This window comes from Podarcis melisellensis (assembly GCF_964234715.1).
Source record: "Podarcis melisellensis genome assembly, chromosome: 14".
NCBI lineage: Eukaryota > Metazoa > Chordata > Lepidosauria > Squamata > Lacertidae > Podarcis > Podarcis melisellensis.
The window spans coordinates 44,703,015-44,716,560 of record NC_138546.1 but is presented as its reverse complement, the minus strand read 5'-3'; the positions used below and the strand labels follow the sequence as shown (position 1 = coordinate 44,716,560).

Here is a 13,546-nt window from a genome sequence, read left to right as displayed (position 1 = left end):
GAATGTCTAAGGTGTGGCTAGGCAAACTAAGGCCCGGGGGCTGGATCCGGCCCAATCGCCTTCTCAATCTGGCCCGCAGACAGTCCAGGAATCAGCATGTTTTTACATAAGTAGAATGTGTGCTTTTATTTAAAATGCATCTCTGGGTTATTTGTGGGGCGTAGGAATTCGTTCATTCTCCCCCCCCCAAATATAGTCTGGCCCCCTCAAGGTCTGAGGGACAGTGGGCTGGCCCCCTGCTGAAAAAGTCTGCTGACCCCTGGTCTAAGGGATCTTCCCAGGCAAGTTTGAAACAGTAAGGGGACACCTAGACCAAGTTTTTGACCTAGAGGGTTTTGCCTACAAGCTGCCCCCAAACTGACCATGCTCCTCAACCTCCATTCTTTTTATATATACCCTGCCCATCTGACTGGGCTACCCCAGCCACTCTGGGCGGCTTTCCACAAAACATAAAGGAACAAAACAAAACATCAAACGTTAAAAGCTTCCCTATACAGTGGAACCTTGGTTCCCGAACGGCTTAGTTAACAAAAAAAATCGGCTCCCGAACGCCACAAACCTGGAAGTAAGTGTTCCAGTTTGTGAACGTTTTTCAGAAGCCAAATGTCCGTTTCGGCTGTCAGCATTTTTCCCGGGGCCAATCAGCCAATCAGAAGCTGTGCCTTGGTTTTTGAACGTTTTGGAAGTCGAAAGGACTTCCAGAATGGATTGAGTTCAAGAACCAATGTACCACTGCACAGGGCTGCTTTCAGATGTCTTCTAAAGGTTGTATAGTTACTTATGTCATTGACATCTGATGAGAGGGCATTCCACAAGGTGGGTGCCACTACCGAGAAGGCCCTCTGCCTGGTTCCCTGTAACCTCACAGTGAAGGAACTGCCAGAAGGGCCTCAGTGCTGGACCTCAGTATCTGGGCTGAATGATGGGGTGGAGATGCTCCTTCAATGTATATCTGAAGGAGCATCTCCACCCCTATCGTTCTGCCCTGACACTGAGGTCCAGCGCCGAGGGCCTTCTGGTGGTTCCCTCACTGTTAGAAGCCAAGTTACAGGGAACCAGGCAGAGGGCCTTCTTGGTAGTGGCGCCCGCCATGTGGAACACCCTCCCACCAGATGTCAAAGAGAAGAACAACTACCAGACTTTTAGAAGACATCTGAAGGCAGCCCTCTTTAGGGAAGCTTTTAATGTTTAACAGACTACTGTATTTTAATACTTTGTTGGAAGCCGCCCAGAGTGGCTGAGGAAACCTCTTCTTCTTCTTCTTCTTCTTCTTCTTCTTCTTCTTCTTCTTCTTCTTCTTCCTCTTCCTCTTCCTCTTCCTCTTCCTCTTCCTCTTCCTCTTCCTCTTCTACAGGGCTGAGGCTGTCTAGGGCATTAAACATCAGCACCAACACTTTGAATTGTGCTCAGAAACATACATTACAGAACCATGGCTTTCCCCAAAGAATCCTGGGAGCTGTAGTTTGTTAACGGTGCTGAGAGTGCTAGGAGAACCTCCCCACAGAGCTATAATTCAGAGTTGCTTGTAAAGAGAGACTGATTGTTAAACCACTTTGGGAATTGAATCTGTTTGGTCACTCTTTGGTTATTTAGCATGCTTATATTTCACATTTCTTATGTGAATAATAAGTCTCTTAATAAGTCACTTCCTCTTCTCTGGGGTGGAGGCTTTAATTGCCTTTCATTTGCATTTGCCCCGCTTTCCTGTTTATTCAAAACACACACAGAGAAATGCTTAGATACAAATCAGAGGAAATCAGTAATTAAAATCCCCCTTCCAAGGGGAATAAGAACTGCCCAGTTAAGAGGCAATTAATTGGTAATACCATTGCTCCTCTGAAGAGGACACAGTTAGAGACAGAATAAACTCATGGAGGAAGTTTCTAATTAATAGTGCAGAGGACCTTTCATGGCAGAATAATCTCAAGGAGGAAGTTTATAAGTAATGGTGTAGGAGACCTTTGAATGGAATTTGCCTCAAAGTCAACATGGCAGATCTTGGCATGGAGGTGAGCAGTCATGGAGATTGTAGCTATATTAAGTGTTATGAGGATCTGCTGTGTTAATTCTGTTTCCAGTTGTCTGTGTGAAAGTTAGCAATATTGGCTCTTGGGCTGAAAGCAACATTGACCACCTTTCTTAGGTTTTAACATAATACCATCTACATTTCTTTAGGGGAAGATACCAGAATATACATTGTAATTTAAAATTGCATACCTCTGGGTCTGATGCATTACTTCTTCTTTTTTATGTCCTGTTAATGTGCCTGTTTGCATAGCCCTGATTACTGGTTTGTATTAGCAAGTAAATTAATGATTTATTGGTTGAATGACAACAACTATGCTAATTGAGACAACAGCTCCCACAATTTCTGGCATAGATGTTTAATGAAAGCCATACTCTTGATTTGCCATCTGGATCAACCCAGAGAATAAACTTGGGATTTTCTGTATTGGAAATACATCTAAAAAAGAAAAAAAAATGTGTTAAGGTTTCTGTTACTGTATGTATTCTGTTTCTGATTTTTATTCTGTTTGGCTCAAGGCTAAAGCAGCTAAAGTTGATTGACATCCTATGCCCTTTTAAAATGTGGGGCTTTTTTGGGAGGGATTGTTGTTTTTATATTGATTATATATTTTGTGGTTTTATATTTTGATTTTGTTCTGTGAACCACCATGGGAGTGCCCTGAGACATTACAGAAAAAAAGAAACTCTCATCCTGTATGATGGCAGCATTTGTGCGGCTGCTGGCCCACGAACTGGTCTGTGGTTTAGTCACAGAATCACAGAGAGTTGGAATGACCCCAACAGAAATCCCAACTAAAGAGTCCCTGACAGATGGCCATACAATCTCAGTTTATAAACCCCAAGGAAGGAGAGTCCACAACCTCCCAAGGGAGACCTTTCCACTGTCAAACAGCTCTTACTGTCAGAAAGTTGTTCCTGGTGTTTAGTCAGAATCTCCTTTTTGTAATTTGAGCCCATAGATTCAGGTCCTGGCCTCCAGAGCAGGAAAAAACAAGCCTGTTTTTCCACATGGCAGCCTTTTAGATATTTGGCTATCAGATCTCCTCTTAGTCTTCTTTTTTCCAGGGTAAACATACCCAACTTCCTCAACCAATTTCTCACAAGGCTTGGTTTCCAGACCCTTGATAATCCTGGCCATCCTCCAAATGTAAATGTTCCGGCTTGTCAATAATTTTCTTGGATTTGTGGCACCCAGAACTGGACACAGGACTCCAGGTGTGGTCTGACCAAGATGGGATAGATAGGTACTATGTAATTCCCTTGATCTGGATACTTGACTTCTGTTGATTAGACCCCTAGAACCTTTTCACATGCACTACTGTCAAGCCAAGGGACACGGGTGGCGCTGTGGGTTAAACCACAGAGCCTAGGACTTGCCAATCAGAAGGTCGGTGGTTTGAATCCCCGCAATAGGGTGAGCTCCCGTTGCTCAGTCCCTGCTCCTGCCAATTTAGCAGTTTGAAAGCATGTCAAAGTGCAAGTAGATAAATAGGTACCACTCCGGCGGGAAGGTATATGGCGTTTCCGTGCGCTGCTCTGGTTCGCCAGAAGCGGCTTAGTCATGCTGGCCACATGACCCGGAAGCTGTATGCCGGCTCCCTTGGCCAATAAAGTGAGATGAATGCCACAACCCCAGAGCCGGTCACGACTGGACCTAATGGTCAGGGGTCCCTTTACCTTTACCTTACTGTCAAGCCAGGATTTCCTCATCCTATATTTGTGCATCTGATTTTTCCTTTGTAAGTATATAACCTTTGTCCCGACTGAAATTCATTTTGTTAGTTTGGGCTTCAGTTCTCCATTCTGTTAAGGTGGTCTTGAATCCTCTCCCAGTTTGGTGCCACCCACAAATTTGATTAGCGTTTTACAAAAAAGCATTACAACGTTTGGGCAAGTTGCAAGCTTTAAATTAAATAAAAATAAGACAAAGCTGTTAGTTAAAAATTTACCAGAACCAGACAAAACAGAGCTATACCAGACCATAGAAATAGAGATTCATACAAAAGTTAAATACAGTGGTACCTCAGGTCAAGAACTTAATTCGTTCTGGAGGTATGTTCTTAACCTGAAACTGTTCGTAACCTGAAGCACCACTTTAGCTAATGGGGCCTCCTGCTGCCACTGCACCGCTGCTGCACGTATTCTGTTCTCATCCTGAAGCAAAGTTCTTAACCCTAGGTAATATTTCTGGGTTAGCGGAGTCTGTAACCTGAAGCGTTTGTAACCTGAGGTACCACTGTATCTAGGAATTTGGCTTACAACCCAGAATATTAATATTTTCAAGGACAGTTATGAAAAGATTTGGAACTAAATAAAAAGGAATCCAGAGATATGGGGTAGAATGAATTTATCATTATTAGGAAGAATTGCAGCAATTAAGATGAACGCATTGCCAAAAATGTTGTTCTGGTTTCAGTCAATACAGAAAAGCATTACACCGTAAACATCCATAGAACCAGTGTGATATAATGGTTATTAAAGTGTCAGACTGGGACCTTGGAGACCAGGGTTGAAGCTGACTGGATGTCCTGGGGCTAGTCATTGCCTCTCAGCCTAACCTACCTCACAGGTTTGTTGTGGGGATTACATGAGGAAGGGGGAGGGACCAGGTAAGACACCTTGAGCACCTTGGAGGAAGAAAGTTGAGCTATGAATGCATCAAATAAACCGATAATAAAATGCACATTAGAACAGTCCCTTTGGTCAGGCACAGTGAGCATCCTTTGCAAATTGCACAGAACTGGGGGAACATTCCTGGCTGAGTTTCAGCAAGCGGAAGCCTGGCACACAACTTATTGTGAGACAAATGAATCTCCTCACTGTCTGGATGCTTCCGCCGCCGGCCCCCCCCTTGAAAAAACCTCCACAGCAAATGGGAGGAAGAGCAGCCCAGCTGCAGCTACTTCCTGAGCTGGTAGCTCCTTCCATACTTTTCTGTCTCCAGAGCCCCCAGGAATAGTATGCCTGCAACTGTTTTCAAAAAGTATTTGCAGTGACAACTGGGTACAGTGGTACCTCGGGTTAAGAACTTAATTCGTTCTGGAGGTCCGTTCTTAACCTGAAACTATGGATGGATTTCCTCCTAAATTGATTCTAGAACTTTGAATTTATTGTTATTCACACTTTTATACTGTTTTTTGTTGTCTCACAATTAAGTGTTTTAAATTTGTTGTTAGCCGCTCTGAGCCCAGTTTTCTGAATCAGAAAGGGCAGGGTATAATTTATTTATTTATTTATTTATTTGTTATTATTATTATTATTATTATTGTTAACCCAAGGTACCACTTTAGCTAATGGGGCCTCCTGCTGCTGCCACACGATTTCTGTTCTCATCCTGAAGCAACGTTCTTAACCTGAGGTACTATTTCTGGGTTAGAGGAGTCTGTAACCTGAAGCGTCTGTAACCCGAGGTACCCCTGTATTAGACCCATCAGGGTCTGCCAAATAATGGCCAGGTATTTAAAGCACTATTTTAGTAGAACAGGGGGGGGGGGGGAGAACGACTTTGGGGCTTTAAAAAGCCCAAGTTATTTAACAGTTACCCCCCCCCCCGCAATGTTGGAGTTGAATTCTCAAGCATTGTAAACCAGGGGTGCCCAAACTTTTTTCAAAGAGGGCCAGATTTGATGACGTGAACATGTGTGAGGGCTGACCCAAGTTTTACAATTTTACCCAGAGGTTGTTGAGCTTTTTTAAGGATTTAACCTTAAAGTTGCTGAGCTTTTTAAAAACAATTTTACAGAACATATACTGTCACGGGGGCCTCATTAGGCCCCCATAACGGGCTTTGGCCATGCCTGTTGTAAACAATTCCATATAACTTAACAACATAATGCAAATACAAGATGTAAGTGGGAACATGGTCTAGAGAATGAATCATTCTTTCCATTTATCTCAGAAATTCAGGAAATAGCACACATGCTTACAAATTCTGAAATAGAATGAAGAAAACAGGCACACCAAGGAAAGTAGTCTGTTTTCAAAAAGTAGGCAGGGATATAGTGCAGGGGAGGGGAAAATGTATTTTATTTAGACCTAGGGGTCTTAGGAGACCATATCAGAAGGTGGTGGCCTCTCTTTCCGAAGGTTCGTTGGCCAACTATTAGGGACTCCTTAGTTGTGATTCCTGCTTTGCAGTGGGTTGGACTAGATGACCCTTGGGGTCCCTTCCTGTCACGGCTGAAATGGCCGCTGTTTCTTTAATGCTTAAAAAAGCTGGGTCAGCATGAGTCAGCGGCCTGCACCGGGTTGTATATATAGAGTGAGAAATGTTGGGTTGGTTGGTGAAAGCTGATAGTGGTGATGTGTGTACAGTTGGTCAGTTGCTTTTGCAGAAAGACTTTTAAGAATAAAAGCAGAAAGTACTCTGCCCGGATACTCTTCTGGTGGACTCTTTTATGCCGACATGGGTCCGAGGACCAGGCTGAGGCGACAAAGGGAGGTCAGAACCCTTTTGCTTTTTACAAACACTGACACTTCCAACTCTGCAGTTCTATTTTTTTATATATATAATAATTTTTATTAAGGATTTTACATTACAAGAAAGAAAAAATAAAAAAACAGAAAACAGAAAAAATATCCAACAAAAATTGTTAAAAACAATCAATCTTTTCATCTCCTTATTTTTCATTTACTTGTTTCTCGGACCTCCTCGTACCACCCTTTTTTGTATTCCAAATCAAATTATTAATTCAACAATTTCTTTCCCTCTTTTTGCTACCCAGATCTTATTCTTAAATTATTACAATCTTAGATTTTTACTTATATAAACCCATTTTTTCATATTCCTTTAACCCATCACAGCTAGAAACCACTTAGTTCCAATCCAACATTATTCTAAAATTCCTTAATTTTACAACATCTCTGTAAATAGTCTTTAAATTGTTTCCAATCTTCCTCCACTGACTCTTCTCCCTGGTCTCGAATCCTGCCGGTCATTTCCGCCATTTTCCAACTCTGCAGTTCTATGATTCTATCATTGGTATACTCCATTGGTATACTCCGTAAAAGCCTATTTTGGCATTAAGCAGGATAGAAATTCCATTAGTAGTAATAATGTGTGCCTTACTGGCCTTTTGGCAATCTCCGACACAGCCAACGGGTCTTGCAGAGAGAGACTTTGTTTTGTTTCAGAGTCCTTGTTTTGTATAGTGATGCTGACTTGGCGACATCAGTGGGGCTGGGGATGCTGCATGACCACGTCTTCCACCACCCCTGACCATTGGCCCTGCTGGCTGTAGCTGATGAGAGTTAGATCCTGACAGTATCTGGAGGCCCACCGGTTTCCCAGCCCTGCTTTACAGAGAGAAGCTCCCTGCCCCGAAGAGATTCCAATCTAAAATCCGAAAGGGTCGGAAATGATTTATAATGAAATGAAAAAGGTATTTAAATATACCTTCTTGAAGAAACCAGAGGCCTTTCTCCTGGGCATGGTCGGCCAATTGGTGTCAAAGAAGGATAGAACTTTCTTTATTTATGCTACAACAGCAGCAAGAATTCTCATTGCAAAGCACTGGAAGACACAAGATCTACCCACCTTGGAAGAATGGCAGATGAAGGTGATGGACTATGTGGGATTGGCAGAAATGACTGGCAGAATCCGAGACCAGGGAGAAGAGTCGGTGGAAGAAGATTGGAAGAAATTTAAAGACTATTTACAGAAATATTGCAAAATTAATGAATGTTAGAATGATGTCGGATAGAAATTAAGTGGTTTCCAGCTGTAATGCTTTAAGAGAATATGGGGGAAAAAAGGTTTAGAAATAGGTTAAAATTTATTGATTTGCGAAATAACTTGCTGGGTTAATCATGAAATTGGGAGGGGGGAAGGGGGGGATGTGGGGAAGTCCGGGAAAGAAGGTAAAGAAAGTAAGGGTATAAAATTATATATGCATTGTTATGTCTTTTTATGTGTGTTTGTCTATATAAAATGTGAAAACCCAATAAAAATTTTAAATAAAATAAAATAAAATAAAATTTATTGATTTGCTGAACTAACAATTTGAATTGGAATACAAAAAAGGGAGGTACGAGGAGGTCTGGGAAATAAGTTAATGGAAAATAAGTAACGGAAACTTTATGTGTTTTTAATTATTTTTTTGTATTTTTGTTATTTTTTCTTTTTTCTTTTTGATTTTTATTGTATTACTATTGAAAACTTTAATAAATATTCTTCAAAAAAATAAATAAATCCGAAAGGGTCATTGGGACTGCAGAGGGATAAGCAGAGGCAGGATGTGTGATCATTTCAGGGGTGGTGAAGCTGTGACCCTCCATATGTTGTTGGACTACAACTCCTCTCAGCCCTGACCATTGGACCTGCTGGCTTGGACCCTGGGGAGTTGGAGTCCAGCTGCATCACAGAGCGACAGGTTCCTCAGGTGTGCTTTGCCCCATCTTCTCTAGAAGTCCCTGAGGGTTATCAAAAGGAGCTGACTAATCCAGAGATGGAATCGTCTTTTGAGGAGTTCATGGCTGATTTTTTTTTGTTCCTTTTTTTTCTCCTAGGAAGGTGTGAAGATTTGCTCTCCCTAAAATTGCATCCCAGTGCTCCGTCCCGAAGGGAACAAACATTGCAAGAAAGATGTGCTTCCAGTTGTGGATCGCTGGTCTTCTGCTGTCAGCACTGGCTGGTAAGGGGTTGGGATGCTTGTGGGTTTTGCCTCGGCAAGATTCTGTCCTCCATTCAGGGGCCTCTGATTTTTCAGGAGCGAGACCCAGACCTTTACACGTATTTCAAAATATTTCCAGGATTTTGCAGGCTGGAAGAGAGGGGAAATCGAGGTTTCCTGACCATGCCCTGCTCTCTTTAGTCTTACGTTTGTCCGCTGGTTCACAGGTGGCCAGGGATGAGAGAATCTCTCATCTGAGACCCTGGACTATGGCTGTCAGAGTAAAAAGTACATTGGTACCTTGGTTCTCAAACGCTGAAAACCTGAAAGTAAGTGTTCCAGTTTTCGATCGTTTTTCGGAAACCGAACGTCCGATGTGGCTGTCGGCTATTGTTTCCGGGGCGCCTGCACCAATCGCATTGAACATTTTGGAAGTCAAAAAGACACCCGGAACAGATTGAGTTTGGTGCTTTTGTTTTTGCTATTTATTTTGCGTTTTTGTTTTTGCGGCTTTTTCGGTTAATTTGTTTTTGTGACTGTGCGGAACCCACTTCAGCTACTGACTGATTGATTGTGTGACTGCGGAAATGGAGAAAAAAAACCCATCCAAAAAATGACCATCATCAGTGCAGGTAAGAATTTTTGTTGTTGTTGTTTTTATCATCTACAATACTCTCTTATTTATTTTATAGTGCAGTACATTGATTATTGCTTTCATTTTACGGATCAATGGTCTCATTAGTCTTTATGTTAAATTGCTGTTTTAGGGGTTGTTTTTAAAAGTCTGGAACGGATTAATCCATTTTGCATTACTTTCTATGGGAAAGCACGCCTTGGTTTTGGAACACTTTGGTTTTGGAACAGACTTCTGGAACGGATTAAGTTTGAGAACCAAGGTACCACTGTACTGAGTTAGGTGGCTTATGAGCCTGATTCAGTGCAAAATAGCTTCATACATTAACTCAGGACTGAGGAACTCCAGGCAAAGGTACTAAGTGTGGTTTGCAGCCTTCTGCACGCAGAGGAGATGCTCTAACCCAGGGGTCAGCAAACTTAATGCGCCTTGGGCCGGTGTCTCCAGCGCCGATTGCACGGCGGGCCGGTGGGCGGGGGAGCGCATGCCCATACGTGTGTGCATATGCTATTTCTGGTGCACTTCCGGGTTGGAGGAGCACTGGAAATAGCTTGTGTGCATGTGCATGGGCCTCCTCTGACCCAGACGTGTACTGGAAATAATGCTTGCGCATGCGCAAATAATGCTTGCACATGTGCACAAGCTATTTCTGGTGCTCCTCCAACCCGGAAGTGGGCAGCCGCGCAGCGCATTGCCGGTAAGAGTGGGCAGTGGCAGTGGGTGGTGGGGGTCACCGCAGGCTGGATAAACGAGTCCCTTGGGCCTTATCTGACCCGTGGGCCTTAGTTTGGAGACCCCTGCTCTAACCACTTAGCAACAGCCCATCCCTCATCTCCTCCCTTCCCAGGTTGAAAAGGAATATTACACAGGGTTTTGCATGTAGCTGAATAGAAAGCTCAGAAAGCCAAAGGGGCAGCCCTCCTCCCTGGAGTTTATGCTGGCGTGGGAGACATCTGGAGGCAGAGATTTAGGCGGAAGCAGGAGGGGCCGAGAGCTAGACTTGGCAACATCCCCTGCATGTTCTCTGCTTGTATGCTGGTTTTGACCTTTAAAGCCCTTCACAGCCTAGGACTCCTCATGGGGTCTCTGCCATGGGAACATATTCACCCAGTGCTTTTCCATCTGCACTGGCTCCTGGTGGAGTATAGGGTCAGATGTAAGGTGCTGCTTTTGACCTTTAAAGCCCTTCACAGCCTAGGACCCTCGTACCTACGGGACCGCCTCTCCCGATACGCCCCACGGAGAGCCTCAAGGTCCATAAATAGCAACACCCTAGAGGTCCCGGGCTGTCAGGAAGTTAGATTAGCTTCAACTAGAGCCAGGGCTTTTCCAACACTGGCCCCAGCCTGGTGGAATGCTCTGTCTCATGAGACCAGGGCCCTGCGGGATCTGATTTCTTTCTGCAGGGCCTGTAAGACAGAGTTGTTCCGCCTGGCCTTTGGCTTGGAAACGATTAGATTCCCTCTCCCTCTTTCTTTTTTCCTTTCTCCTCCTGTGAAGAGGGCTGCATCTTAATGTTTTAATGTTGTATTTTAATCTTGTTTTTTTAAGTTGTATTTTAATCAACTTGTTTTTATTATTGGTTGTTAGCTGGTATTGGCTGGGCAGGGCGGGGTATAAATAAAATTTTATTATTATTATTATTAAAAATCTGGCTTCACTTCGAGTCTCCGAGTCTCCCTTCTGACCTGCTGATGATCCAGCCCTGACGCTCAGGGGTAGATCATCTGCTTTGTATGCAGAAGGCCCCAAGTCCGATCCCTGGAGATCTCCAGGTAGGGCTGGGGGAGACGGCCTTCCCACAACCCTGGAGAGATGCTGCCAGTCCGTGCAGGCAGCACTGAACCAGGTGGACCAATGGTCTGAGTCAGCAGAAGGCAGCTTCTGATATTCAGTTAGCTGTATGACTGGGTTTTTATGTAAATTTGGGATCCGTCCAGGATTCACACACACAGGAGTAGCCGTACTCTGCAATGAGGTTCAGTTCTCAGATAGAGAACTGTTCCTCATGATTTTCTTTCATGATGCTCAGCACTGATAGACAATTCGCCTTGCAGCGACTGGATTCATAAAATCAGATCAAGGGTGACATCTAGTGTGCAAATGGAGGAACTTCCAATCTCCCTCCCCCCCCCCCCCCGCTACATAATAAGGCGACTTGGGGAAGTCAAACTCGGAATTGCTTAGAAACAATAACAAGCCTGTTTAGTAATAAGCACTATGGTTAGTCAGACGCCTGTGCTTCCTTCCTCGCAACCCTGCTCACCAGGCGAACTGAAAGGGTTCCCTGTAATTTCAGATTAATCAATCAGTGTTTCTTATAGAAATATTTCTGGCAGTTAAGGGATGCGGGTGGCGCTGTGGGTTAAACTACAGAGCCTAGGACTTGCCGATCAGAAGGTCAGCGGTTCGAATCCCCGCAACGGGGTGAGCTCCCGTTGCTCGGTCCCTGCTCCTGCCAACCTAGCAGTTCAAAAGCATGTCAAAGTGCAAGTAGATAAATAGGTACCGCTCCGGTGGGAAGGTAAATGGCGTTTCCGTGCTCTGGTTCGCCAGAAGCGGCTTAGTCATGCTGGCCACATGACCCAGAAGCTGTATGCTGGCTCCCTTGGCCAATAAAGTGAGATGAGCACCGCTGGACCTAACGGCCAGGGTTCCCTTTACCTTTCCATAGGCAGTTGCTTCTGAACTTACCACAGTTTTGCTGGAGAACATGCCTCTGCTTTGGGTCACGCAGTGCATGATTAAACGATGGAATTAATTATCACAAGGTGCATTTCTCTTTCCAATGCAGCAATATCGGTCTTTTGGCCCTAGTAAGGGCACAGAGAATCCATTTACGTTGTCCAGTTGTCAAATCCCATATAGAGGGTATATAGTTCAAAATAAGAATAGTCTCTGAAAATTTTAGCTTTTCCGCACAGTCATATTTATATAATCCACTATGTTCTCCCAAGACTTAGTAAGTGCAGGACATTGTAAAAACCTGTTTTAAAGAAGCATTATCCTTATTACACCTCCAATAAAATGCTGTTCTAGACAGTCCTGTTCTATACAAACGTAGTGGAGTCCAATAAATTCTAAAAATTGTTTTTTGTTGTATACCGTATTTTTCGCCCTATAGGGCGCACCGGCCCATAGGGCGCACTTTTTTTGGGGGGGGGGAATAAAGAAAAAAAATCTTTTTCCCCCCGAGCTTGCCGGGCTGGGGGCGGGGGAAGCCCGAGCTTCCCCAAACCCCAGCCCCCAGAATGGGTCCGGGAACGATGACGAGGTTGCGCTCAACCTCACCATCGCTCCCGGAGCTTGCTGCTATCCGAAGCCCGGGGAGCGCGGCGCTGTAGCCCGCTGCACGCCCCGGACTTCAAGCTGCAAGCACCTATCCGCAAGCCTGCGGAGCGCAGCGGGAACTCCTGCTGCGCTCCGAAGGCTGGCGGATAGCTTCCTGAAGCCTGGATTCACCCCATAGGACGCAAACACTTTTCACCTTCATTTTTGGAGGGGAAAAAGTGCGTCCTATAGGGCGAAAAATACGGTAAGTTGTAATTTAAGGTCCATTGACACCTTTGCTATAGAAATTAAAACCATTGCCCATTGTCTAGTCAATCCTGGTTGACAGGTAAAGTATACATCCTTTGCTCCACCCACTTTTGCCTCCGGCCCTGCCCACCCCCGGCAAGTGGCCCCCAAAAGGTTGCCCAGAAAGAAATGCGTCCCTTGTCCTGAAAAAGGTTCCTAGCCTCTGCTGCGGTGCTCTTACTCAGATGGCACAATTAGATGAATTCCCAGAGGATAGCTCCGTTGGTTACAGCCTGGTGCTGATAACGCCAAGATTGCAGGTTCAGTCCCCATATGGGACAGCTGCATGTTCCTGCATTCCAGGGGGTTGGACTGGATGACCCTCAGGGTCCCTTCCAAGTGTACAATTCTAGGATTCTAGGTCATTGTTTGGCTTTTAACCGTGATGGCTGAATAGAGACTCTGTGTTCAAAGGTAGAGTACCACTGAATACCATTTTCTCTGTGTGAGTGTGCATAGAGGTCAGGATGTGATTCCTAGAGCAGGGATCAGCAAACCTTTTCCGCAGGGAGCTGGTCCACTGTCCCTCAGACTTTGTGGTGGGCCAGACTACCATATTTTTCACTCCATAAGACACACTTTTTTCCTCCTAAAAAGTAAGGGAAATGTGAGTGCGTCTTACGGAGCGAATGGCGCTGCGCAGAGAGGGAGAGCTGCACAGCGCCCCTTCAGCGAAGCGCCTCTCCTGGCTTCT

General features: G+C 44.6%; 1 protein-coding gene across 2 annotated transcripts in view; it reads left to right on the top strand.

Moving 5' to 3' along the window:
* The window catches only part of CD276 (CD276 molecule), a 52,150-nt gene that overhangs the window by 8,984 nt on the left and 29,620 nt on the right, over nt 1-13,546 (top strand). For both annotated transcript variants that reach the window (XM_081887806.1, XM_081887805.1), the window contains exon 2: nt 8,536-8,660. In XM_081887806.1, coding sequence (XP_081743932.1) covers nt 8,612-8,660 — 49 coding nt within the window. In that variant the 5' untranslated portion in view covers nt 8,536-8,611. The remainder of the gene's footprint in view (nt 1-8,535; nt 8,661-13,546) is intronic.